The sequence below is a fragment of the Mycena indigotica genome (assembly GCF_014461135.1).
Source record: "Mycena indigotica strain 171206Taipei chromosome Unknown Mind.scaff0009, whole genome shotgun sequence".
Lineage (NCBI taxonomy): Eukaryota > Fungi > Basidiomycota > Agaricomycetes > Agaricales > Mycenaceae > Mycena > Mycena indigotica.
In genome coordinates, this window is record NW_023503008.1 from 3,276,923 (window position 1) to 3,300,658 (window position 23,736).

The 23,736-nt window shown below is 52.6% G+C and overlaps 12 protein-coding genes across 12 annotated transcripts; 5 read left to right on the top strand and 7 right to left on the bottom strand.

The window, feature by feature from the left end:
• Window positions 1–23: 23 nt before the first annotated feature.
• On the bottom strand, window positions 24–812 carry MIND_01079500 (uncharacterized protein; the record flags this gene model as incomplete). Its single annotated transcript, XM_037367368.1, has 2 exons — window positions 736–812; window positions 24–678 (listed from the first exon to the last, which is right to left on the bottom strand). Exons 1-2 carry the CDS (start codon window positions 780–782, stop codon window positions 24–26), a joined length of 702 nt encoding a protein of 233 aa, XP_037216762.1. The 5' UTR covers window positions 783–812.
• Window positions 813–2,962: 2,150 nt separating this feature from the next.
• MIND_01079600 (DNA primase) lies at window positions 2,963–4,441 on the bottom strand (the record flags this gene model as incomplete). Its single annotated transcript, XM_037367369.1, has 6 exons — window positions 4,175–4,441; window positions 3,746–4,125; window positions 3,474–3,699; window positions 3,181–3,424; window positions 3,026–3,124; window positions 2,963–2,976 (listed from the first exon to the last, which is right to left on the bottom strand). Exons 1-6 carry the CDS (start codon window positions 4,427–4,429, stop codon window positions 2,963–2,965), a joined length of 1,218 nt encoding a protein of 405 aa, XP_037216763.1. The 5' UTR covers window positions 4,430–4,441.
• Window positions 4,442–4,842: 401 nt separating this feature from the next.
• Window positions 4,843–8,895, bottom strand: MIND_01079700 (Vps54 domain-containing protein; the record flags this gene model as incomplete). Its single annotated transcript, XM_037367370.1, has 11 exons — window positions 4,843–5,542; window positions 5,602–5,693; window positions 5,743–5,859; window positions 5,913–5,999; window positions 6,064–6,185; window positions 6,242–6,779; window positions 6,825–7,056; window positions 7,108–7,251; window positions 7,294–7,352; window positions 7,410–8,590; window positions 8,646–8,895. 11 exons carry the CDS (start codon window positions 8,893–8,895, stop codon window positions 4,843–4,845), a joined length of 3,522 nt encoding a protein of 1,173 aa, XP_037216764.1.
• A 54-nt stretch (window positions 8,896–8,949) lies between these two features.
• Window positions 8,950–9,862, top strand: MIND_01079800 (GST-C-6 domain-containing protein; the record flags this gene model as incomplete). The annotated part of the gene is made up of 2 exons (XM_037367371.1): window positions 8,950–9,662; window positions 9,709–9,862. The coding sequence occupies 2 exons, from the start codon at window positions 8,950–8,952 to the stop codon at window positions 9,860–9,862; spliced, it is 867 nt and encodes a 288-aa protein (XP_037216765.1).
• A 536-nt stretch (window positions 9,863–10,398) lies between these two features.
• On the top strand, window positions 10,399–11,456 carry MIND_01079900 (TLC domain-containing protein; the record flags this gene model as incomplete). The annotated part of the gene is made up of 6 exons (XM_037367372.1): window positions 10,399–10,718; window positions 10,768–10,867; window positions 10,915–10,961; window positions 11,009–11,141; window positions 11,189–11,298; window positions 11,345–11,456. Exons 1-6 carry the CDS (start codon window positions 10,414–10,416, stop codon window positions 11,454–11,456), a joined length of 807 nt encoding a protein of 268 aa, XP_037216766.1. The 5' UTR covers window positions 10,399–10,413.
• Window positions 11,457–13,060: 1,604 nt separating this feature from the next.
• On the bottom strand, window positions 13,061–13,688 carry MIND_01080000 (uncharacterized protein; the record flags this gene model as incomplete). Its single annotated transcript, XM_037367373.1, has 3 exons — window positions 13,615–13,688; window positions 13,360–13,560; window positions 13,061–13,301 (listed from the first exon to the last, which is right to left on the bottom strand). The coding sequence occupies exons 1-3, from the start codon at window positions 13,635–13,637 to the stop codon at window positions 13,061–13,063; spliced, it is 465 nt and encodes a 154-aa protein (XP_037216767.1). The 5' UTR covers window positions 13,638–13,688.
• A 1,661-nt stretch (window positions 13,689–15,349) lies between these two features.
• On the top strand, window positions 15,350–16,012 carry MIND_01080100 (uncharacterized protein; the record flags this gene model as incomplete). Its single annotated transcript, XM_037367374.1, has 2 exons — window positions 15,350–15,712; window positions 15,764–16,012. The coding sequence occupies exons 1-2, from the start codon at window positions 15,449–15,451 to the stop codon at window positions 16,010–16,012; spliced, it is 513 nt and encodes a 170-aa protein (XP_037216768.1). The 5' UTR covers window positions 15,350–15,448.
• A 1,156-nt stretch (window positions 16,013–17,168) lies between these two features.
• MIND_01080200 (Alpha beta-hydrolase) lies at window positions 17,169–19,131 on the bottom strand (the record flags this gene model as incomplete). The annotated part of the gene is made up of 10 exons (XM_037367375.1): window positions 17,169–17,280; window positions 17,325–17,482; window positions 17,533–17,712; window positions 17,760–17,892; window positions 17,935–18,212; window positions 18,257–18,365; window positions 18,413–18,607; window positions 18,672–18,921; window positions 18,982–19,064; window positions 19,118–19,131. 10 exons carry the CDS (start codon window positions 19,129–19,131, stop codon window positions 17,169–17,171), a joined length of 1,512 nt encoding a protein of 503 aa, XP_037216769.1.
• A 211-nt stretch (window positions 19,132–19,342) lies between these two features.
• MIND_01080300 (uncharacterized protein) lies at window positions 19,343–20,998 on the top strand (the record flags this gene model as incomplete). The annotated part of the gene is made up of 3 exons (XM_037367376.1): window positions 19,343–19,537; window positions 19,593–20,677; window positions 20,728–20,998. The coding sequence occupies 3 exons, from the start codon at window positions 19,343–19,345 to the stop codon at window positions 20,996–20,998; spliced, it is 1,551 nt and encodes a 516-aa protein (XP_037216770.1).
• An 8-nt stretch (window positions 20,999–21,006) lies between these two features.
• Window positions 21,007–21,552, bottom strand: MIND_01080400 (uncharacterized protein; the record flags this gene model as incomplete). The annotated part of the gene is made up of 3 exons (XM_037367377.1): window positions 21,382–21,552; window positions 21,223–21,333; window positions 21,007–21,177 (listed from the first exon to the last, which is right to left on the bottom strand). The coding sequence occupies exons 1-3, from the start codon at window positions 21,535–21,537 to the stop codon at window positions 21,007–21,009; spliced, it is 438 nt and encodes a 145-aa protein (XP_037216771.1). The 5' UTR covers window positions 21,538–21,552.
• A 445-nt stretch (window positions 21,553–21,997) lies between these two features.
• MIND_01080500 (uncharacterized protein) lies at window positions 21,998–22,571 on the top strand (the record flags this gene model as incomplete). Its single annotated transcript, XM_037367378.1, has 3 exons — window positions 21,998–22,020; window positions 22,077–22,277; window positions 22,328–22,571. The coding sequence occupies 3 exons, from the start codon at window positions 21,998–22,000 to the stop codon at window positions 22,569–22,571; spliced, it is 468 nt and encodes a 155-aa protein (XP_037216772.1).
• A 455-nt stretch (window positions 22,572–23,026) lies between these two features.
• On the bottom strand, window positions 23,027–23,482 carry MIND_01080600 (uncharacterized protein; the record flags this gene model as incomplete). Its single annotated transcript, XM_037367379.1, has 2 exons — window positions 23,027–23,092; window positions 23,135–23,482. The coding sequence occupies 2 exons, from the start codon at window positions 23,480–23,482 to the stop codon at window positions 23,027–23,029; spliced, it is 414 nt and encodes a 137-aa protein (XP_037216773.1).
• Between the last annotated feature and the right edge of the window lie 254 nt (window positions 23,483–23,736).

Here is a 23,736-nt window from a genome sequence, read left to right on the forward strand (position 1 = left end):
CGAGCCCGGCCATGAGACCAACTTTAGGCGTTGGGAGGGGAGAGTCGGGGGTGCAGCGTTGAAGCTGCTGAAGACGCAACTGTTGGCGAGGCTTTGCTGGAGCTTGCCTCCGACTTGTTGGTGTTTATCTGGAGCTTCGAGAAGTAGACCGGGAGGCTGGCGCGGTTCGTCTTCTTCCTCCCTTTGGTGGTCGTGACTGTGGCCGTGTGCTGCTGTCTGGGTGGGTCCTCTGAAAGGTGCGTGTTTGCTTTACTGTCCGTGTCAAAGTCTAGTTTGTGCTGCTCCCTGTGATAGCGTTGGTCGAATGAGGTGATGTCGTCTGGGGCAGACTGGGGTAGCGATAAAGACTGCAACGAGCCAGAGCCAGTGCGACAATGAAGTACGGCTCTGCCGTTGTTGGTCCCCGAGGGTCGCCGTGTGTAGGAGAGTCCATTTCGTGAGTGTTGCTCGGGCTCGCTTTCGTCGTCGGTGATGGACCAAGTGGTAGACGAAGCGGAGGATGAGGAGGCAGAGTACCGGTCATAGGCGAGTGGATTCCCCAAAGCAGAGGGAACGAGAGGTGGGACCTCCTGCCCATGGGCGTATTGGAGGTGGGGAGAAGAAAAGGCGCTGCTGGACTCGGACAACGACGGCGAGGTGAGATCTCCGTTGTGGCAGACCTCGTTACAATAGGTGCGTCTACGGTGAAAGGGACATGTTAGTCTGGGGGGAGGCAAAAGACCGTGGACAACGCACCCGTCGACGAGCTCTTTGCCGCAAGTGAGACAGTAGTCTTCAAACATTTCTGGCGGCGTCCTCCAAGTCCGCTTGTCCTGCTTTCTTACTTTATATATTCGATCGAGTCACGCTTTGACAAGACCTTAGGGGGCCAGCCCCGATCGCGAATCTCAGATCTGAGTAAAGATTCTAGTCACACGTCCCCTTTGCGGTGTCACACGAGAAGAAGAGAGCCCAAAGAAACGTGCGACCGTTACTTCGAGCTATTACCACGCCCCAAAAATGCAGAATGAGCGCTGCAGGAAGGCCAATCCTTGTGTGTGGCGCGTAAACCGAAAAACGTGATTGCGCGTGATGACGAGACGATGACGCGCCTACAACTCGGCACACAAAATTACTCATGATGCGCTATTAGTAAAATTACGGTCACGCGCAGGTCACGGTGCCCATGGTGACCCACGATCGCGCAAAAACGGCGACACGACGACACGAATCCTTTCCTCGGACGTCACAGAGTAGCGGTCGTAGGTCACCGAGTGGGCGACCAGATATTTTCGCCCTCAAACACAACAAGAAAACCCTTACCGCTACTGATTTTCCGCTGTTGCCAATGCCGCCGCCGGTCGGTCGTTGCCGAATACGGAAGCCTTTTCTTTGTCCCTGCAACCGGTGTGATGGCCTGCGGGCTTAGGAATTTACGAAACGGCTCACTCTTCACGACACAAAATAAAAAGGACAGGGCACGAAGTGACACTGAAAAGGTCCGGCAAACATTGACAACAAGGTGAGGATTCGGGCTCTCCGACGGACAGATCAACAGACTTACAAGGGCAAACAGACGTACATACGCTGGAAGAAAGAAAAAATGTTTCCCCTGTAAGACCTGGACCAGAGCAGATGCACACACACACTCGCGATGACAACAACGATAGAAGCAAGCCAATCTGACAGCGCAGAAAAATTGAACACCCTGACAGAACAATGGCGGGATACGACCACGCAACACCGCGGACTCGGCGTCGGGAAGATCAACCCCAACTGGCAACTCGACTCGACTTGAGAAAAAAACAGTCGGGGTAGAATGGAGCAGAACATGAAAGAACCAGCTTGTCATCGAACGCCGCCGACTGCGACACTGCCAGAGTCACCCACATTGGGGATACACATCTCGCCCATTCACTTTCCGAGATGGAACTGCTGTTGCATTGAGCGCAAGACGCAGTGAAAGCCGCCGAGTAAGCACCGCATAGCTGCGATCCATCAGTCAGAGAAAATTGGTCTCTCCATTCTCCAGCCTCAACGCGGCACCGAGCGGTCACTCTAGTCTGCTTTTTAGCGGAGAACTAGTGCGCCTATACTGGCGCCGCATGAAAGAAGCCGCAATATCTCGCGTGTATTGGACGAAAGCAATTAACCATCTAGCCAGTACCGGACTTAGCCTTCACCGAAGAGCCCCGCGCGCCGAAATTGCGGGGGGATGAGCAGACGAATCGCGTAGAGAAATCGAGACGTGAAAGCTAGAGCAAGTCAACTGGAAGTAAATCGCTTCGATTGTCGGTCCTCTTTTTGCCTATTCCAACGCAAAGAACAGTCGCCAGGAAAGTCCACCTTCGCAGCAGCAAATGCTTCTCGCCACACTTCAGCCAGACTCGACGACTAAACGCAGCATTCGCGCTACCGCTCCCGCCAGAGCAAGATTATCTAGAAGCGCGCGAATCCATCCAGGTGACAAGCTCTCGAGAATGAAGAGCAGACAGCCAGCGAACACAAGCACAGGCGTAAAAGCTCACGAACCAGTACCCAGCTAAATCTGGCGCGAGAAGTGCCTTTTTTGGCAAATGAGGGTTCGCATCGGATATTGCCGGCCGTGTGACTGGACAGAGAGCTTCATGCTTAGCCGCGGCCTGCAGAACTTGAATGCGCTGACGCGCGTTAAGTGCTCGGGGAAGTGCGCAGCCTGTCGCACTGGATGCTAATGTGTTCATGATGGTCAATCGGCCGAAGAGCAATATTAGATGGATGCATATGGCCGAATTGACTGACTGATAACTGTTAGCCCTGGCCAAAACCGAAGTCTGCCAGTGCCTGCTGCAGCGCTGCTGGTCCATTGAAATCGGACTTCATTCCGCTTCGAATGTGATGCCAGTGGTAAATCCTCTTTTACACTATATTCATCGGGAGATCAAAGTACATCCACAGGAAGTCGTCCTCATCGAGGCCAACCACGAAAGTAAACCGCTCCTGATCACCAAGTCATATCTGGTAGACATTAAAAAAATAAGCTCAAGACCCAGCCGGCGACACGCACCTTCTGCCCCACGACGAATTTTCCGCTCATGATCCATAATTCGTTGGTTGTGCTTATCGAGCATTTCAACGTAGGGTTTCAATGAAGTTCGCTCCCAGTCTGCATTGAATTCACCGTGTTAAATTACCGTCAGAGTATTGAGAGAAATGGCTTGCCTGAATGGTGCTGTGAGTCGGTGTCATTGTCGAGCTCTGCAATTAATTGGGCGACGGTAGGGACAGATTCAGGATCGAATGTTTTGATAGTCTTGGGGTCGACTGGGACACATATACGACCAGTCTTTGGATGGACACAGAAAGGCGCTTTGAGCAAATGGTTTCGTTTCTTCGACACGTTCTCATCGAGCCGTGGGTACGTGTATTGGAGAATGATGTCTTCCATCGCAGCAATTAATTGCGCCTGTTGGGTGTTTAGAATTTCGGACGTTCCTAGTATTGTGGCAACGCACACGTGCTGACGAATCCTTCTTGTAGGTCTTGATTTGGGCTTTGAAGGCTTGCCACTTTGCTGCAGAGCCCGAGGACTCGCCTGCCCAGTCGTTCCGCAGAGTCTCGACGATGCGCGTGTCCGGTATTAGCCGCAGAAGCGCTTCAGAGCCCTTTTCTGAAAGGAAGCAATCTTGGTCCACCAGAATAAGGTCGGCAAAAACGTAGGCAAGGTGGTCAAGTGCAGGTCTAGACACTACATAAGTTGATGGCAAATGAACAATGAATTACCAACTTCAAAGATGCAGGCAGTGGACGGGAGCCAAAGCGGATATTCGGTCGCTTGCTTTCGTCCTTTTGCACTACTGAGAGCCAGTTGACGATCGCTTTGCGTTGCTCGTCGGTTAGCACCATTGCCTCTGGGTCTGAGATCCACAAATGTATTCCTCGGCGACCGGAGTAGACCCATAGCAGGTGTTCGTAGCCAAATTGGTCTCGGATGGCCTCGTCCAGAATGCGTACGGCAGCGGCAATAAAGGCCCAACAGCGTTTGCATATTTCCGCTGATGAGCAGCATGTTCGGATAGGATCGTAATCGGTCATATCTATATCGAAAACAAGCTCGCGGGCAACAGGGTTGAATGTGCCTTGTCGCGCTGTCTTTTTGTCGCGAGGCTGTTTTGTGACCGGTCAATGGGGACAAGGAGGAGGAGTAAGGACGCACACGAGATGTGTATACTGGACCAATCTCAAAACGCGTGGGGGCGAGTTTGCATACTTCGTTCTTGAACTCGTCCACATCGAGGTAGGACCGGTATCGCAACATGACATCGTTGGGAAGATTGAAAGCAATTTCTCGTTTGGTGAAGTAGTCCTCGGGAGTAGGGGCGTGATTCAGCCAGTGGAAGATAGATTTGTAGGGAAATAGACGACGGTAGAAGACGTCCATGAGTTCAGGCGAAACCGCGTTGTCGGTCATGGTAGTCAAAACACGAGATGTCACGCGACAGTCACAGCTTGATGGGATTGGGTAAGCGTGCAGGTTGCTTCGTTTGCCATGGCGCCGGTCGCCGACACCGACACCGACGCCGACGGTGATGAAGGGAAGGAATCAACTTTGCGTGCGAACGATCGACCGTTTTGACTCGTTCTTGAGAACCCTCTTGTCATTCTCCAGCCAAACGCCGAAAACGGCCAGAGAATGGAAGTTCACACAGGCTCGATCCAACATTAACTGTGTCGAAAAAAAAGATTGTTTCCGCCCTGATGACTCCCCCAGAAGCTCCCCGTTCTCTGCATATCACACCGCTATCGAAAAAAGTTTTCCACATCTTATCACCGCGCTCAGAGAAATTACCCGCATTGTATCGTAAACTAGTAACAACAACAGCTCTATGGAGGTGGTTGTTGTGGTGTCGTTGCCGAGGAGGCAGCTTGTGAGATTCCATTGTCCGCCCGTTCAGGAGACGCTGAGATGGGTTGATCAGTCACAGCAACAGTGGATTGACGTGCTGTTGGTGTCCGTGGCGTTGCAGGGCCCACACCAAGAGGGTCCTCCGCTTCTTCTGGTGGGAGAGCGGGAAGCGGGCTTTCCGGGCGAGGACTGGAGGGGTCCAGTTGTCTGAAACCTGACGTTCTCAATGATGATGAACTTGAGCTTGTCCGCAGAAGTGGCCCTGGCGGTGGCGATTTACTCGTGCCATTTACGTTTGGTACAGTACTCGAGCTCGTCACGGGAGACGAGCTTCGGCTCGAATTTGCTGCTCCATTAGTGCCATTTACACTAGGATTGGTGGCGTTGCTGCTGATAGCATTCGCGGCAAGCGAGTTCCAGCGTAAACGTGCTGCGAGAGAATTTCGATTGGGATTCGGGGCAGGCAATGATGTAGAGTTTGTGGTCGTGGGGACAGACGCCGCATTAGGTATTGTAGCTGGTGACTTCGCTGAATTGAAGTTTGTTGCGTTCACAGCGGGCGAAGTTGGCTGGGGGACACGTAGCTCGGCAATAACAATTTCGAGCATCGCACTTGGTTTACCGACATTCTTGAGCTCAGCCAACTTCTGATGCAAAAATCGCGCATCTGTAAGGAGGCTGTCAAGGCACAAAATTGTCAAAAACCGCTCATTATCGAAGGCCGGGAAAAGACGCACCCCTGGCGCGCCTCTTCGTTGGGCAAAACTACTTTTGCGTACTCTTCCGAAAGGCGGTGGTTGATCGCGGCGAATACCTGTACCATCACGTCCTATACCGCGCTATCAACATCGGCGTAAAGACCGCAGCATCATTCTTACCTCTACAACGGCGGCAGAGAGATGGCGCGACAGCACTTTGTGAAGAGTCACCGTCTCTCGTACCAACACTGTCATGTAAGAGTTGACACCCTCCCGTGGCGTAGACCAATCAACGGACTAACGTTTTCGATAAGCGCTTGGACCGTATTCACAACACCAACTTGTCTTACCTGGAAAGTACGAATATGGGCGTTGAGACGGTCGCCCATAATCGCGATCAATTTTGCGTGAATCTCGTTCTGATGCTCCTGATAATCCTGCCGTACAAAATTGTGTTAGAAGGGCGAAGGACAAGAGAGAGAGGAATGGAAGAGAACACACGCGTTTGAGTTTGTCAAATTCTACTAGCATAACAGCCTGCTTCTGGCTAAGGTGCCGTCGAAAAGTCTCTCGAACGTAGGGAATGAGGGCTATCATAATGGACAGGGATTGAGATGCGAGTGCTGTGGAAAAAAAAGTTTATTATTATGGAGCCAACACAAAAGTCTCGGGCACATACCGAGATGCTTCGCAGTGATATTTTTGAGACCGGCGGATCGCATTGCCCCTGCACCCAAGACAACCTGGCACGTACGAGAGTTGAAAGCCTTGAGAAATTCAATCACACGGCTCATCGTGTCTGTCGTTAACATCGAAAGGTTGACGATAACGCGCAAATAGTCGAGTAGCAACGAGAGAACCTCAGTAGTCGCGGCTACTGCGGAGTATGTGCGTTCCTCGATCCGCAAACGAATCTTTGCGGCTTTAGCCGTGGATGATGAGCCATTGGCCTTCTTTGAGGGCGGCGGAGCAGATGGAGATGAAGGGGGGATGCCATTGGAAGGGTTCTCAGGGGCTAGACTGTCCGTGGTCGATTGCGAAGGCGCGGCAGCAGACACCAACAGTTCGGGTACATCTTTTACAGCGCATTCAACGAGAACATCAGTAATGTGCTGAATTGGCTGTGTCGCGTCGACTTGCTCCCATTGCTCGTTTTCCACAAGACTGGCTGATTGGGTCAATCGAGCCTGATGGAAAGTTTGTAGGAACGTCTTTGACTGCGCCATGTTAGGAATGCGATTGAAAACGTGGCTGAAACGAACCTGGCTGATTACCACGCCTCGTAGGCCCACGATCATTTGCCTGCATATCACTTCACACTTGACGACGAATGACCACGAGTCATTGAAGAAGACGAAAAACTCGGAGAGGCTGAGAATCGCATGCTGCTCGGCGCGAAGAAGAATTAATTTGGCAGCTTGCGTGTTGGAGAGCTCAGCAGCAGAGCTGAGAATGTCCGTAAGTTCTTCTTGAAGAGCGGCAGTATTCTGGAAGCTGGAATGCGGTCAAAGATGTGGCGCTTGGCTCAATTGACCTGTCACATACCTCGTCGTCTCAAGAACCTGAACAAAGGCCGCACATTGGGCTTGAAGCCCTTCTACGGCATTGAGGAAGCTCTTGTAGACAGATTGTATGAGCACTGAAAATTCGGCATGTGGCATGTTTCGGAGGTGGTTGGCCAGTCCCGGCCTACGAGCATTAATTAAAGGAGCAGGGAGTAATAGATACTACCTCAAAGTGTCTCCGCCAACTGTTGTTTGTTCTTCCGTTAGATCTACCCCCGGTAAATGCTACCGTATACGGAATAAGTGAGGGTTTTCTTCATCTGACTTCAAAATATTACTCACTGTTGCCACAACCCCACGAATTTCGTCTAGCGCGATCTCTCTCCATGACAGTGTTGCTTCGCGAATGCCGTTTGTCCGTATCAAGCCTTGTAAGAGAGGTCGCAAACGATCTGTAAAGCCTTCGTGCAACTTCTTGGATGGAGTCCCAGAGTTGATACGTTCCAAAATATCACCTCGAAGCACGGAAACGAGCTCTGTTGATAAAGAAGACGTTATTTCCAACGTTAATGTCCGAAGATGTTCTGGCAGAGCTGCAAAAGCAGTTAACGATGATAATGGTATTGGCGGAGGAACCGAAGGCGAAGGGGCTGGCCGCTCTTCTGGTGTCGGTGGCAGAGCTGGCAGCCTCCGGTTGATGCTGCCTTCAGCAGTTGCCACTGGAGAGGTCACCACACTAGAAGGCTGGGGTTCTGAAGTACCATCCCATAAATGTTCCATCTCCGTTAACACCGTCAGTGCTTGGTCCCATTGGCCAGCGGCGACTAAACCCTTGGCAACACTCGTCATTTCCACCACCCCACCCACAAAAGTGACGCCCTCGCGTACTTTTCCCAAATTCCGCAACCGACCACCCCGTCGCACTACCTCCAGACCCTTCTTTGCGCTTTTATCGTCCACCTCTTTGAGTAAGGCACGAAGTTTGGAAATGCGATCTAAGCATTGCTCGGATTCACTTTGCAACTCGTGGAGATTTGTGAGAGCAGCAAAAAACGACGCAGACCGAATAGAGATTTCTCGGACTAGGTGTTGTTCAACCGTATCGGCATAATGCGAGAATTTCTCGAGGAGTGGTAGAGAATAAGATATCGAAGCAGGGTCATGCTCAGCAGAATTCTGTTCCGTTACAGTTTTGAATGTGCGCGGGTCGCCGAGGTTGAAGTTTGGCTGGAAGAAGACAGATGGGACAACGTCCAATGGTGGCAATGGGCGGCCTGACGCTTGCGTAAATGGGCCGTTTGTCGGCTTTGGGGTTGAACTCCCTTCCAGTTGTAGCTCGGCTTCACGACTAAGCTGGTGACTATGCTCGAGCCTTTCCCACTCTGGAGCAATTGCTCGGAGGTAAGAGTCGAAGTCCTTCCTTCGTACACGAGGAAGTTCGGCGGGCGCAACAGCCGGAAGAGAAGAATGGGCTTTCGGAGGGGCCTGTTTCTTGTGTGGGTTGTTCAATACCGTTGATATGGCTTGCCAGTGAAACTTGGTGAGTGTCAGAGTTACTATGAAGGCAAGATGCCGCACCATGAAATCCATGAGTTGTACTGCTCCATTGTTGAGGAAGAGAGCTCAGGCCAAGATTGGCGGTAGAAGTGTTAAATAGATTGAGACGCGACGGGCCAGCGAAGTAATCCCGTCCTTCGGTCGTGCCGGAAACGCTTTCTGGGCCTCTTTGGTTTGGGTCCCAGTTGAATCGAAATGGGCGGGCGGTCGGAGGAAGCGGGGATACGGGTGAAGCGGGTCGAGAGGGATTGGATGAAGATTCTTCTGACATGACGAGCGGGAAGCTCGAAAGCCTGCGGCGTCACATGATTGAACGACTTTTATTATGGACTCCTTCAAGGTACCTGGGCCTGTCGCCTATGCATTCTCTTTCTTTCCCTTGCACACATTTCCCGATGTCCTACCACGCTCGACACCGAATCCTGTCTCACCGACTCTTTGGATCAGTCCACCAAGATCAACAACGCGTCTCAGTGCAGATGTCGAATGCCTCAAATGGCAAGCTTACTTGGCTCTCCGTGGACTGACCAACATCGCAATTCGTCGTGATATCGCTTCAGAAGGCGCACTAGACGCCCGTCTTCCCAATTTGCATCTTCCCGACGGCCAGCTTCTTCCAGCCAGACTAATTCCAACCTGGGCAGAAGAAACGTTGAACGAGCCAGAGCGCCCGTTAGAAGGCTACAAAGACCAAGCTGCGCTCGATGAAAGTAGGGCATGGGTATCTCTCCTGGAATGCGACATTCATGCTGCATTGGCAAGTACCATGACGCTCCAACTAGCTCTCATTCATCCTTTTCAGCTTTTCAGTCAACCTCGGCCATCGTATCTTGCCTCCCTGTTTTCATTCGAAACTCCTCCGTCCAGGCCATTAGAAGCAATTCTCTCACCTCCGCCGCCGCCGTTATTCGGAATCAACTCGATATTCCCTGCTGTAGGGAGCCACATTGCACCAGCCGACATCGAATCCAAGTACCGCGCAGCTATATCTGCTCTCGCTGAACGCCTCGGCACGGATAAATGGCTACTTGGATCATCGTATGTGCTCTTTACTTCTTGAAATGGCCATTCACAATTTCACCAGCGAACCAACACCTTTGGATGCCCTCGCTTTCGCATATCTGCATACCATCCTCCATACCGCCAACCACATCATTCGTATAGAAGTTACGCGGAGGGTTAACCTTGTCGCATGGGAGCTGCGAGTTCGAGGATTAGTTTCCGCTGCCTTCAAGTAGCAAACATAAACACGAAAGCGAGCATGGTTATCATAGTATACTTCGAGGGATAAGAAAAACCGTTCAGAATACCCTCCAAAAGCGAGTCCACCGCGTCAAGATAAAAGACGCGTCGTTCGTTGCGCGAGTGACGGAGGTTTTTTTTGTTTCTGTATTTTTATACCGCTACAAGTACACTAGCTACTAAGACGCGATGGTCAGGCAACAAGGCTGTCTGGCCGTTCGATGGGGTGTTGTGCCTGGGAGCCGTAAGGCATGAAGCATAAGATGGAATAAATAAGGACTTGTGTTTGACTTGTGTTCGTCTTCATCGTCCGTTTCGCGCGGGTCTGGTTCGAAGGTCGGGAGGGATGTTGGGGTTCGTGGGTGCCCAGTCTTGGTGAAGGCGCCGCTCTTCTCCAGGAATTCGGCCGGCGCCATCATACCTTTGTGGGCTACAAGGAGTTGCGGGAGTGATAGGCTTCTCGATGCCTTCTTGCTCGGAGTGACCGAGGTCGAGAATGACATTGCGTCATGTTGATTACGCCACTTCCCACTTTTCTCTGTCCGTCATGGACGTGTATGCTTTCCTCCCCAAAATCCAGCCTTATGTTTCCGTGCTGTTGGGATCTTTCGCTTTCTTCAACGTAATCCATCTTGTCGCCGTCCCTCTCTTTGCAAACCTGTTCTTTCCAACGCAATGGGCCAAAATGAACTCGCGAGCCCGCAACAACTGGGCCATACATATCTGCTCTCAAGCGCACGCGCTGGTTATTCTGCCGCTTGCGTGGCGATGCATAGGGCTGCCAGAGCTAGATGCCGACCGCGCATTTGGCTGGCATGAGCGAAATGGGACGGTGCAAGCTATTGCTTGTGGGTCGGTGGTTAAGATCGCTGCCAGCTGTAGAAGCTGATTCACTGTTTAGCTACTTCATATGGGACACCCTGGACGCCATTGTAAACTACGACAACATTGGGTTCGTGCTGCATGGCTTAACATGCGGCGCGATCTATCTCCTCTCATTTGTGAGTGCCAGACGCGAAACGCAGCTGCTCCTTAAGGCGGTTCACAGATCCCATTCCTTGGATACTTCGCGCCGCGATTTCTGCTATGGGAGACGTGTGTACTCCTTCCGACAACCCGCTTGCGTTGACTGTTATTTCCAGGAGCACTCTTTTCCTGAACATCCACTGGGCACTGGACAAGACTAACCGCACCGGCGGTAGCTTACAACTAATCAACGGCGTGCTTCTCGTCGTTTCCTTCGCTCTTGTCCGTCTGGTCGCGGGTGGCTATTGGGTACGGCAACTCTACCTGCCCCAATGCGCCGTCCTAACTCCCCATAGTCCTACCAATTCTACGAAACCCTGTTCGAATACAAGGACAGGATTCCTTTAGCTGCACTCGTTGTTCCCGGTATCGGGAACGTAATCCTACAAGGCCTGAACTGGTTTTGGTGCGTACTAGCAGTGTTGGTTCCACATTTGCTCAATGCTGATCAGGTTCACCAAAATGATCTCTTCCTTGCGTAAACGCTTCTCCTCCAAGGAGAAGACAAGGAAACAAAACGGGGCGGCGGCCAACGGCCACGGAAAGCACCAAAAGGCTGATTGAACACAATTATCTGGGCGGAGGATGGATATACTGTAGACTTGTCATATCTATTAGAGAACTACATACTTAGATTCACGCTGTAAAACGAAGATGAGCCGACGCGGTCACGTGCAGCATCAACAACATCGCTCCAACCTTCAGCTCGTCAGTTGAATCATGGCTCGACCGAAAACTCTGTGGGTGCAATATCTTGTCCAGCTACGAATTACTCATAAGCAGCCATCCTGCCACGCTCCCCTTTGACCAACCGCCGCCACAGCTGAACCAAAACGATACCCGGGGCCGGACCCCGTTCTATATCCTCGCGTGGCGCGTGTGGAACAGCGACCTGAGCATATATCCGAACGAATTTGTGCCTGTCGACAAGTATTTTACCAAAGCGTGGTATGCAACCCGTCGGAAGCATGGAATCAGCCAACAGTGCGTTTCTCCTCTTCTGCGTCAGTCCCGTGGTTGATGGCTTTACCAGCACGCGACAGCCGTATGTCCTCTGCTCTATACGCCCGGATGAAGAGAGCGACATTCTGTACTTCATTGCCGCGACGAACCGCCACAGATTCGACCTCACGCCCGACTCGCTCGATATTCGTGTAACGAAGGAGACGCTGCAGGACATTTATGAACCGTACGAGCGTGAGCTGGACGAGCAGCTGACCGATCCTATCTGGTATCGTGTTGGCGCTTTCGATGATTCACCGCAATATAACTGGGAGGGCGGCTCAAACTCGAGCAGAAGCCCGTCCGGGTCATGTCGCTAAAGGAAACTTTACAAGACATAAGCAATGCTGCGAGCTTCCAACATTTCTATTCTATACTTGTGTTGCTATTTGGGAAAGGTTGTATTGTGTGGACGGGGTTGGTGAGGGTGTTGTTCGCAAGCCCAGGTCAATGAGAAAGTCGTGTTTCGTATTTTAAGGGAATTTGTGCGGTGTTTCCAGAATAAGCAGCTAACGACACGACTGGGAGTGAGCGCGACACGGTTGGTCGTCAAACGATCCAACACGGTACCACAGTGGATCGCCAAGCCTCGCATCTGGCTCATCCCTGGGCTCGTAGAACTCCTCCATAGTCTCTCGCGCGTCGAGGGAGTCCAGCGCAACTTGAAGGGTGAACTTTGTGTTATTTGAGTCAACAATTGAACGAAATACATAACGTCGCTGTCCTCGTCGTCGCGAATGACATTCAAGACCAAGGGATCTGAGAGTCTAAAGAGAGAAGAGAAGTCAGCGCCAGGACATAGTAAAAGACTGGACGCGCACTGCTCGTTGATGTTGCGTTTCCCCTTCATCTCCCCCTTCATCTCCCGCCACGCCTCAGTGGAGTATTTGTCAACCGTGGAAAATTGCCGGGGTACAAAACCAGGTCGCGGCATGGAATTCACCACCCAAGTATATTGAAAGGAGTAAGACCCCAAGGGTCATCTTGGTCCGCACGCGCTGGTGGTTGGTCCAAGGTTGGTCAAAAGGTAGGGTTGCAGGAAACCTTGTGGCGAGTGTTCGTCAGTAATTACAAGCCAATGAAAGGTTTATTACAGTGTTTTGGCCCATGAACATGGTCGTTGTGTGGTGTTATAATCACTTTCCCCTATACACAGTATTACAGATTCAAGTCGTCGCGGGCACGTGATCGTCAAACGATCCAACACGGTACCACAGTGGATTGCCAAGTTTTGCATCTGGCTCATCTCTTGGGTCATAGAACTCCTCAAGCGTCTCCTTGGCAAGACGCATGTCGAGCGAGTCCAGTGCGATTCTGCGCCTCTTGTTATTCGAGTCGACGACAAAGTACATGACATCGCTGTCTTCATCGTCACGAATGCAGTTGAAGACCAAAGGCCGCGATATGCTGCAAGAGTCGCATATGTGTAAGTGCCAGGGCGTGAAAAGTGTCAGGGGAGACGCACTGCTGTTTCATGTCCTCTTTCTCCCGCGCCTCGCACCACATCTTAGTGTAGTATGGGTTGACGGTGGAAAATTGTCGAGGATACAAGCCCAAGTCGCGAGGGGGAACCCTCCACGCAAGGATATATAAGGGAGTCACACCACGGGGATCGTCCTGGTCCACGCGCGCTGGTGGTTGGTCAAAAGGGAGGGTGGCAGGAAACCTTGTGCCGATGGCGAGCGTTAGTCGTATACCGGCCAGTGGGAGAGCCGCTCACCGTGTTCTTGGCCGTCTATACATCAGTGTGTGGCACAGTGAATTGAGAAAGACGAGATCTTGACGAGATCTAGAAGAGAGCCTTCGACGCTTCAACATGTGACGCCGTGATCTATGGCAGTCCAATTGCACATTTAATTTTTACCGCGCGCTCTTGATGTTGCGCGCTCTTTTTGGGCCGGATTTAGTGATTTTCCCGGTAAATCACGGATACCAAAAGATGGCGCGGGAAAAGTGTCCGCGCGCGCTCTTTTTGCCTAACCCGGATGATGGGCGCGAATAACGTCGATGTATGTAAACTCCCGGCAGAACCTGCTCATTGCCAATCAATTCACCCCCCCCACAAAGAGCAGCAACTTGTGCAAAACACTTGAAGATCCATTGCGCAGCTTGTCGGAACTTGAATCGTCCAAGGCCCGCCGTCCGACGTTTGCGGAAGACAACGCGAAAAAGGCGGTTAACGCTTTCGCCAAAGCCATCAAGCCCCGCTTCGATCCCAGCGGCAAAAACTTCTTGTTTGAGGAGCGCGATCTCGAACTGCGTCATCAGATTGAGCGCCAGAGACCGTTGTTCGAAAATTCTCCACCTGCGCAGTTTTTTGCGGGCCCTCGCCAATGGAGCGGCCGGAAATGGGCAATTCTTCTTACCTCCGGCACATCGAAGCGTATGTTCGGATTTGCGAGAAGAACGAGCACCACCAGACAACGTTTTTCCCTACCCCTACTGTGGATTAGTCTTCTAATACTACTGTCGATAATTATAAGTAGTGTAGGTGTTACACTTTCTAGGCTGATCACTGATGACAGCGGCATATTTGATCCCATCATCAATTTCTGATGATATCATCAACCTCTACCACATCACACCAACCAACCCCAAACGAAGGCTAGCACAGCCTTACCATATTTGGTTAGATGATATCATCCATCAATCCATCAATGACTCAGACTGAGTCATATCAATCCGAGTCAGAGTGAGTCATGACGTGAGTCAGGGTGAGTCGGTATGAGTCAGAGTGAGTCAGTATTAGTCAGCCTGGAATTAGTATATAAGTAGGACGCTGGTGGCCTTCTGCCCCCAGCGCTTTTATTCTCTTTTCCCTCCTACCTTCTGGGAAATAGTCATCTGGTTGTATCATACCTATCAATACAACTTGATCTCATCATCAACCACTACGAAGTTAGATCATTTGATCATCCATTAAGTTGGCCCATCATCTGATCCGGCTTTGTTTGTGACAGTAGGGATTTCAATCGTCATCTGTACCTATTTCCGAACGACTGAATGTCTGCATTGTTCATGATGACCGCATTTGTTACTAGTAGACGACCTTAGAGCTCGTTCGGGAACGAGAATCCGCTGCGATTCTCGCGAGAATCTGGATTCTCGTCAGGTCCGGCGTGACTTCCTTTTTGAGTTAGCATTGTCTCACACCCGCCAACCCGCACTGCCCCACGGCGCCCAAGATGCGCCATTACAACGTCTGCGATGTCAAGGTGGGCTGCTTACTTTTCAAGTGGGTTTGACACAATACATTCAAGGCGTTGGCCGAGGCTTATGGGATTAAACTCCCTGCCCCTGTTCCCAGAAAGCCCCGCGCCAAAAAGGTGGCAGCGGCGACTACGGAGGCGGTCCGGGTCCCCGCAACCCCACAGAAGAAGCGGGCTCAGGCTGTCCCCTATTTCAAACAGGAGGAGGACACCAAGAACGGAATTGTATATTTGTTAGGCTAGACACTGTTGTTTCTTGCGTACTACCACATCGACGATTTTTTTCTCCATTTTCCGTTGCGCTCACATGACCTTAGACTGTCAAAACGCAAGTTGACTTCTGCCATGGGCCGCTTCTCCTCGTACAGCCGCGCCAACACGTACTACACGGGCCACGGGCGGTGGCGGCGGCCGGTGGAGATCATCTACAAGACACACGCGATGAAGGAATACGGGCTGAGCGACGGCGACCTCGGGGAGCTCAGCCCGCTCAGCGCGGAGGTCAACCCGCGCAACAGCCGCCAGCGGGTCGTCGTGTACAACGAGGCGAAGGTCCGGGCGCTGGCGTTCAGGGTGCAGCAGCGGAAGGAGGTCATGCGGTCGAAGGGGGTGCGTTTACTTATTCGAGCTTGAGATGCCGATGCTGACCTCATCTGCTAGCTCTCGCCTGCTGATCTGGACCGCCTCACGCCGGTCCGGACCGCGCCGAACCCACACGCGAACGCGACGGGCCCCACGCGCTTCTACAAGCGGTCTGACGTCGAGGCGCTCGTCAAGGAAATTCGGCGCGAAACGGCCACGGCGCGGGAAGCCATCGCGCAGGATGTGGCTGTGTGCAAGGCCAAGGCCGACGACGAAGAACTGTGGGCCGCGTTTGACGCTGACGATGGCGTCTTTGCGCTGGTGTAACTTATATACTTTTTTTACTAATCTCTGGTATAATTCTCTACGATTGTCTATAAGTACCACTCCTGCTATGCCCTTGTTGCTCACCAAGTTTGAGGACTGTTTCCCTGCCAGTCAGGCGTGAACGTGACACTGAACCATAGTACTCCAGACTAAGTCGATGTGGAAGCTAGCGCCAGCAAACCGTGGAATTCTTCCGCGAATGCGGCGACGACGATTTCCGAGCCGCGTTTGTGGAAGCGCTGTTTGCGATGCCGCTGCCTGCGCAACGATGGGATCCGGCGAGCGCGGAGAGCAAGGGCTCGAGGCTGGATGTGAGCGACTACGACGAGGTGTTGGCGTCTCTTGGTGAAATCATAGGGGAGTGGTCGTGAGTTTGAAGGCTCTTGGGCAGCGATTTGACATGTAGCAATTGCCAACTTGGTCTACTCAAGGCCACTGTAGTAATATGCTGACGCCTGCCATGGTGGGTGTGGTTAAGAGCAGAGTTGCATGTGACCGAGTATTTTTTTTTTTTTTTGAATCACATTTATATACCGCGTACAAGTATGCGTGATGTGACCGAGTAGTAAGTAAATAGTTGGAGTTTTACTCTATACACAATACCAAGTATTATAATGTTCCTAAAAACTTACACCAGCACGAAGATCGCGTCGTCTTTCTCGGAGGGAGTTTACGGCCGCCACGATATTGGGACTGTAAAAGAGACAAGGAGTAAGGGAGTTGTCCTCACGCGTAGCATATGCGGGGCCGCCGGTTAGCCCGCTTGGACCTTAGGCAACGGTTATAGGTGTTACATAAAAATGAAAGGGAAGAACATCAGGAAATTTGCGCTATCATGGTCAACGTTGACCAGCGCTCACCAACGTCACCAGCGCGGCCATGCTGGTGACCCACTTGGCCAACATAAAGTGAGTGCTCACCAGGGCGACTCATTTTCGCCAACACTCACCACACTGCCACCAGCAAGGCGATATTCTTGTCAGATATTCAACATGTGGGCTGTGGTTGGTCGTACCGGTGGCGACTTGACCTGTCTGGTGGGGTATGAGCCAAGCTCCAGTCAGCAGGAGGCCACTCGACCACAATCCACTTATTTTCGCGCAAAAATGTAATAAAACAGCAATATATTTGAAAAAAAAAAAACTGTATACATGGCTTATTCTCTATTTGACGGCTCCAGGGCAGCACGTTGAGCTCGTAAGGCAGCGCGCGAGTTGCGGGACGGCCGGTAGGTGCTCGCGGAAGCTGCGTGGGTTTTGAAAAGCCGCCTGGAATCAAGTCAGGCAGAGATGAATGACAGCGAGATGCGTACGTGTTCCACCACTGAAGCAGGTCGTCAACGCGTTTGCGGGCTGCTGAATTGGGCGCGGGCTCTTCAAAATAATCCACCAGAAAGTCGTACATTTGGGGGAGCGAAACTCCCCCATAAACCTCGGCCCATTGGTAGACAGTAGTTAGCGATAGGTAGAGCTGAAGTTGCAGGTGAGAATGGAGCCATATGCAGAGGGAGAAACACGCACCTGAACTGCCCCATAGGCAATGGCGCGTCCAGTAATCTTGCCATTGAGGCCCGCTAACTCGGCGCAGGTCTTGCGCGTGCTTGAGCGCTTCTTTGTTGGCTTCTTTGCTGGTGGCTGGTTCTCAGAGTCGTCATCTCCATCTTCAACCTCAGTGGAGGTGAGGAAGATGGCCGAGACAGTCTAGCAGATGGGTCAAATACATTGAAGCAAGTGAGCAAAGTACGCACCCGAAGCAAGTAACGGCTCTTGAGAAAGCCTTTCTCTACATCATTAGGGTCCCCGCGAAAGCCAGCATACAGCGCGCGGACATAGTAGTTGGGCGCGAAATCTTGACGACCAGCATCGATCTTCTGTCGGGTGCTGGGAAAAGGTAAGAAGCGCGTCACAAGAAGTGACAACCACCTTTCATCTGCCCAGTCAACCTCGACTGACGAAAGCAGCGCGCCAGTTATGTCGTGCTTCGTCCCACGTCCACGGCGGTCGTCTGGGACAAGATATGGTGCGTGTTTTTTTATTAGTACTTGATCTCCATGCTCATTAGTCTCATAGACGGCTGGAGTGTAGTCGAAGGCGCAAATATCAGCCACATTCTTGCTGATATCGTCGTTGATCCAATTTGCGACCAACTTAGTGACCTTTCCGAAGTCTTCAGCCCGCCCGGTGTTGGCCCCACGCTGGACCTGAGCAACAGGGTCAGCCAGGCCTTGAACGAGAAGATGCATACCGTCTGAATCCACGCGTTTAGGTCTTCGGCAGCAAGCGTGGCTTTCTTTGCAGCCAAACCGGGGAGCAAGTGGTGGAGTAAAAGGTTGGCCTCATAGTTCCGTTCATCGCTCAAGGTGCGTAAGTTGATGAAAGATCTACCAAAAGCTCCACTCACGCGCGCTTTTGGTCCAGAAACTTGTCTTCTTCTTCGAGGGTGTACTCCTCCTCTTCAAACATCCGCCGAATCGTCTCGTCGTCATCATACGGGTCCTTCTCCAGCATCTGCGCGTCATAAAGGATGGTTGCTATGTTGCCGAAGCAAGCCACAGCACGACGTAGAGGCCGGCCACTGGCGGACACCGATTTGACTCTGAGATGGAGTTAGCTTCTGGGTTGCGAGGGTCTTGGGGCCTACGCTGGCGCTTTTCGTTTACGGCCTCGCTGGGTTGGTGGTGGAGAAGGGGTCCGAGGTCGAGGGTTTGGCGACGACGTAGCGCCTTGTGAGGAGGTTCCTGTGTGGCGGGTAGAACCTCGAGCTGGTGAACGCGGACGCGAGTGCGAACGCGAGCGCGAGCGCGAGCGCGAGCGCGAGGAAGGCGATGAGCGGTGATGGCGCGATTGCGATGGAGGCGACGAATGACGAGGGCGCGATGGTGGCGACGAGCGACGATGGCTTGAAGGCATCTGGGGATGGGTAAGGCAGGGAGGACAACTGAGAAGTGGTGCGAAGGGGGAGAAACTCACTGGGGTGATGGGGGTTAGAGGCAAACAACGGTGAGCGATCGCCTTTTGGTTTTATCTTGCTGAAGGCCAAGAGAATCAACAAACTGGCACAAGTCACGTTGCGATCGAGGAACGCGAGGATAGGATCGACGCGCACAGCTTGTAATGCATGTGATCGTACCGCAGAATGAAATTTGATACTCTTCCCCCTATCCTACTGGCTCCTGAAACTAACGACGACGACAAGATACTGTTGGCGGCAACTCGGACGACTGCAACACCTTTCGACTGTGTTGCGCCCCAGATGGCAGTAAACACAGGCTGCACGACACACATCTACACAGGCAGCCGACTCATATTCACTTTCTGTATCGTTCTGATCATGGTTCTCTCTTGCGTCTGTGGCGAAACACGCCTCAGCGAGGCGGCTCTGAGCCGTCATACAGTGAATTGCGCTGCCTACATCAACATGATTTCGACTCTGGGCGGCGGCGATAATCAAACTACTGCACCAATTGGCCCAACACTTCCCAGTCGACAACGACGGGGCCGAGGTCGAGGCCAACGCGGAGTACCAGTCAGTTCTCTTTACACATTTTCCTAGCATTGGTTCTGATATATGCTCTGTTTAGCTTGACCGCCAGGCGATTCCGCTCACCAATCCTGCATCAGCATCTCAATCTCCACCTTCTCCTGTCATCGAAGCAAACATGCACATACCGGACATCGGGGCGAGAGAGCTGGAAGTGGAGGAGGAGTTGGTGGCTCATCAGCCGGCCTGCGAAACACTAGGACTGCCCAACGCCGAGTTGGAGAGCCCAGCAACAGCGCCCAATGCGATTCCGACAACGCAAGCATCAAGTCAGCCACCAGCGCTGGTCTTACAACCGCCTACACCTGCTGTCACTGCAACAGGTCGTCCCCAACGAACAATCCGCCTTCCGGGACGCTATCGCGAGGAACTGCCGACCAATCTGGCACCAGCAGACAACTTGCCTGCCACGGCGCAACGTCAGCCTGAGCCGATGCCCCAGCGTCGTGTTCATCTCATTGTTCGTGACACATTCCGAACAGCGGTGAATAAGTTTGGGCTCTGGCGGTCGTATCTACACCGTCCGACATACGACCCCGACACTCTGCTTGGTCTTGACGATCTCTGCAACTATTTTGCTCCCGCGAATGAAGCTGGCGGTTTCCCGCACCAGCCCGCCAATCTTCCGGTCCCACCAATGAATCGTCTCAATACCTCAGCCTCGCTGCTGCTTGATTGGCAGAACAACGGGCATACCACCAAATCGTCCGCGCAGTTAGATTCACTGGTGTCGGAGGTGCTCTTGCATCCCAACGCCCATCAACGCGGTGCTCATCCATACTGGTATGCTCAAGTTCTGGGCATTCTTAATGCAACCGTCTCCCGTGTCACTGCCACAGATCGTACACGGCCAGTACGGATGGAGTTCTTATGGGTTCGTTGGTTGGGAGACCAGCCTGGATACACCTCGGGACTTCGCGAAGGCCGTCTGCCTGTCATGGGGTTCGTTCCCGACACCGATCCATATGCATTTGGCTTCCTGGACCCTGAGCATGTTGTCCGTGGCGCCCACCTTATGCCAGTATTCCGCCGTGGCCGTACATCAGAGCTCCTTCAAACCAAGTCAACGACCGCTGCCCGATTCCCAAACGAGACAAGTGACTGGGAAGCTTTTTACGTTGGCATGTCAGTGATTTCTTAACAATTTAACTTACCAAATTCTAAACAATTATTAGTTTTGTCGATCGTGACATGGTGATGCGATACGTGGGTGGTGGGATAGGACATTTGGATGCAGGGCATGGTGAGCTCACAGTCGAGGATCAGGAAGACGACCCCAACGAGAGTGTTGAGGGCATTGCGGAAAACTCGGACTCAGATGATAACATCAGCGGCTCTGACTCTGACGAGTCGCGGGAATCTGACTATGATTCCGATGAGAAGATGGCAGATTTCAATGAGGAGGAGGAGAGTGATTCTGAAATGGAAGTAGATTCTTCAAGTTGAAATATATCTTATTGAGCTTGCGACAAGATACGACACAATATTTTCCTCTCCCGCTTCGCCGCAGCCATTTTCTTATCCAGAACATGGATCCTCTGTTTAAGCCGTACACGTTTTGTCTGACGAGAGCGTGCTAGGACTACAGCCCGAAATCTCTCCAACTCAGGGTCCGGATGCAATTTCTATGAATGTTTTAAGCTGGAATACATCGTTGTACTAGCACGCACCTTGGGCTGAGGCCGGGGCACTCTGCATTTGTGGCCGTCTCTGGTAACCCGGAGGACAGGGTTGTTTTTGAACCAGCGCTCGATGAATGTCAGATTGTCATCTGAGTCCTGCTGAGAGAAGATGGGTCAAGGAACATTCAGAAGGCCATACGCGCGTACATCTTCTTTGGCTCCCACTCCCACACTGTCGGTGTTCGTGTCAACGCGTGGATCGCTGGTGTTCGTGTCGCTGCTCCAGATGAGTGCATCGTATTCATCAGGTTGCGATGAAGGGACATCGGCATCGAGGTCCTCCAAATACAGTGTGTTGGGCATGGTGGTTTGAGAGAGAGGATAGACGCGAGACGTCACATGTGTGACGTCTCGCGATATGTTATCTAGCCGGCTTTACAATACCCACACTAATATACATCAACACTATCCCATTTGCCATTTACTACGCTCCCGCTCACACCCATTTGAGGTGCTGCTGGCTATCAGCTGGCCAACTGTTGGCCGACGCTGGCCAAGCTGCACCACGCTGGTCCGCCGCTGGCCACCGCCCTACCAACACGGTGCAGCTTGGCCAGCGTCGGCCAACACTTCACCAGCTGATGTGCGTTGGCCAGCTTCGCCAACGCACATCAGGATGCTGCAAATTTCCTGATGAAAACAGGTGAAGACTGTATCCTTGCTGACGCACACACACAGGCACGCACTATGCACAAGCGCCTTTCCGATCAACTGGGAGCGGTCACATGGTAAGCTTCCAACTCTCCTTTTAACCACACCCACCATGGCCCGACGCATCAAGACATTGTAGGTCAGCGGCTCCCGTGTCCGTTCATCAACATTAACCGCTTTTTTGTACGTAGGTTCCCTGCCACCCTCCCTTTCGCCCAGCCTCCGCCCCGCGTTAAGCAGGTCGAGGCTCGTGGCCAGACCCCGTTCTACATACTCGCGTGGAGGGTGCACAACAACAAGCTGGACATCATCGACCACCAGTTCCCGGCCGTCGACACGCACTACGAGAAGTGCTGGCACGCGACGATGGCGAAGCATGCGGTGCGAGAAAGGTGTGTGGCGCTGTCCTTTCGCTGGTTCCCCCGGCTGACGAGGCGGGCAGCATCGGGGAGCCCTACGTGATGACCAATATCCTGTGCGACGGAGACCGGCGCCACATGTACTTTATAACCCAGACGAACCTGCACCCGTTCGACCTCACCCCCGACTGTCTCCAAGTGCGCATGGCAAGAGAGGCGCTCGAGGCGTTCTATCTTCCGTACGTCGACGACCCTGATGATGTGCTGGGGGACCCGGTGTGGTATCGTGTAGGGCCATTCAAAGACGCGACCCCGAAGGAAACTTGATGTATTCGTCTTCTCCCCGTAGTACTTTTATGCTAATTTTTCCAACCCGAGTTCGGGCCCTGACATTGCCTGACTAGTCTAAGAGCTCGTTCGGGAACGAGAATCCGCTGCGATTCTCGCGAGAATCTGGATTCTCGTCACTAGATTGTAACGCATGTCACTTATAGTCACAAATCATTACATCACCTGTCCTCCGTCGATGGGCCGGAAGAAAAAAGAGACTGGCGCCGTGGAAGACACCGACAGCAAGCAGAAGACATGCCTGTACACTGATGCCGACCTTGTGAGAATGATGGAGGAGATCATCAGCCGGAAGTCAGAGCTTGGGGAGCCTGTGGGGCTGCGGAAGGCCACTGCAAATGCCGTTGCTCTTGCTCTTAATCCACCAACTGAAGACACCCTCTAAGATAACAAAGCAGTAAAGAGTACAGAAGATGAACTGAATAATAATGCCATCAACCATTCCGGCGGTTCGTCTGCTCGTCCATCGGCTTGATGCGGTCCAGCTGCCACGCCTTGACCTACCAGCCTCTAGCCTGCCTTTCCAGCAACAAGCAACTTACCTTGTACTTCTCAATCGCCTTCGTCCGCATGATCTTCGCGCCCTTCTTCTCCGCGAGCCACGACACGAACCGGTTGTCCGTCTGCCGGATCCCCATTGCCCGCCCCAGCGCCCAGCACTGCCTCACCACCGCCGCCTCCGCGTACTTGGCCACCGGCTGGCCGTTGTAGGGGTCGGTCTCGGTCACGAGCACCGGGACAGCGTCCACTTCCGCCTCGGTCAGGTGGTACTTGGCCATCGCCTGGCTCTTGTACAGCCACGGCGGCGGCTGCGGCTCCGGGGCCGCCGAGCTCCGTGGCCCGCGCCGAGCTCGTTGGTAGGTGCGCGGGGCGGTCGGGGCCTTGGGCATGGTCGTGGTTACGGGCAGAGTTGTCTCACAACGGAACGGGGATTTGCAAATGATGTCACCTCCGAGTTTCACAAGAGAACAGCGCTGCGCCTTATATACTCCCAGGCAAAGATAACGGGAAACGGGAGATCTGACAACGGACCATGTCAAAGCACGGAGATGAGTCAGTCTGATTTCGCCGTTGAAGAGAGAAGATTGGCGTCGAAAGATAGAAGATTCGGGGCAATGTATTGGACAGCACTTCGAGGTGCCGT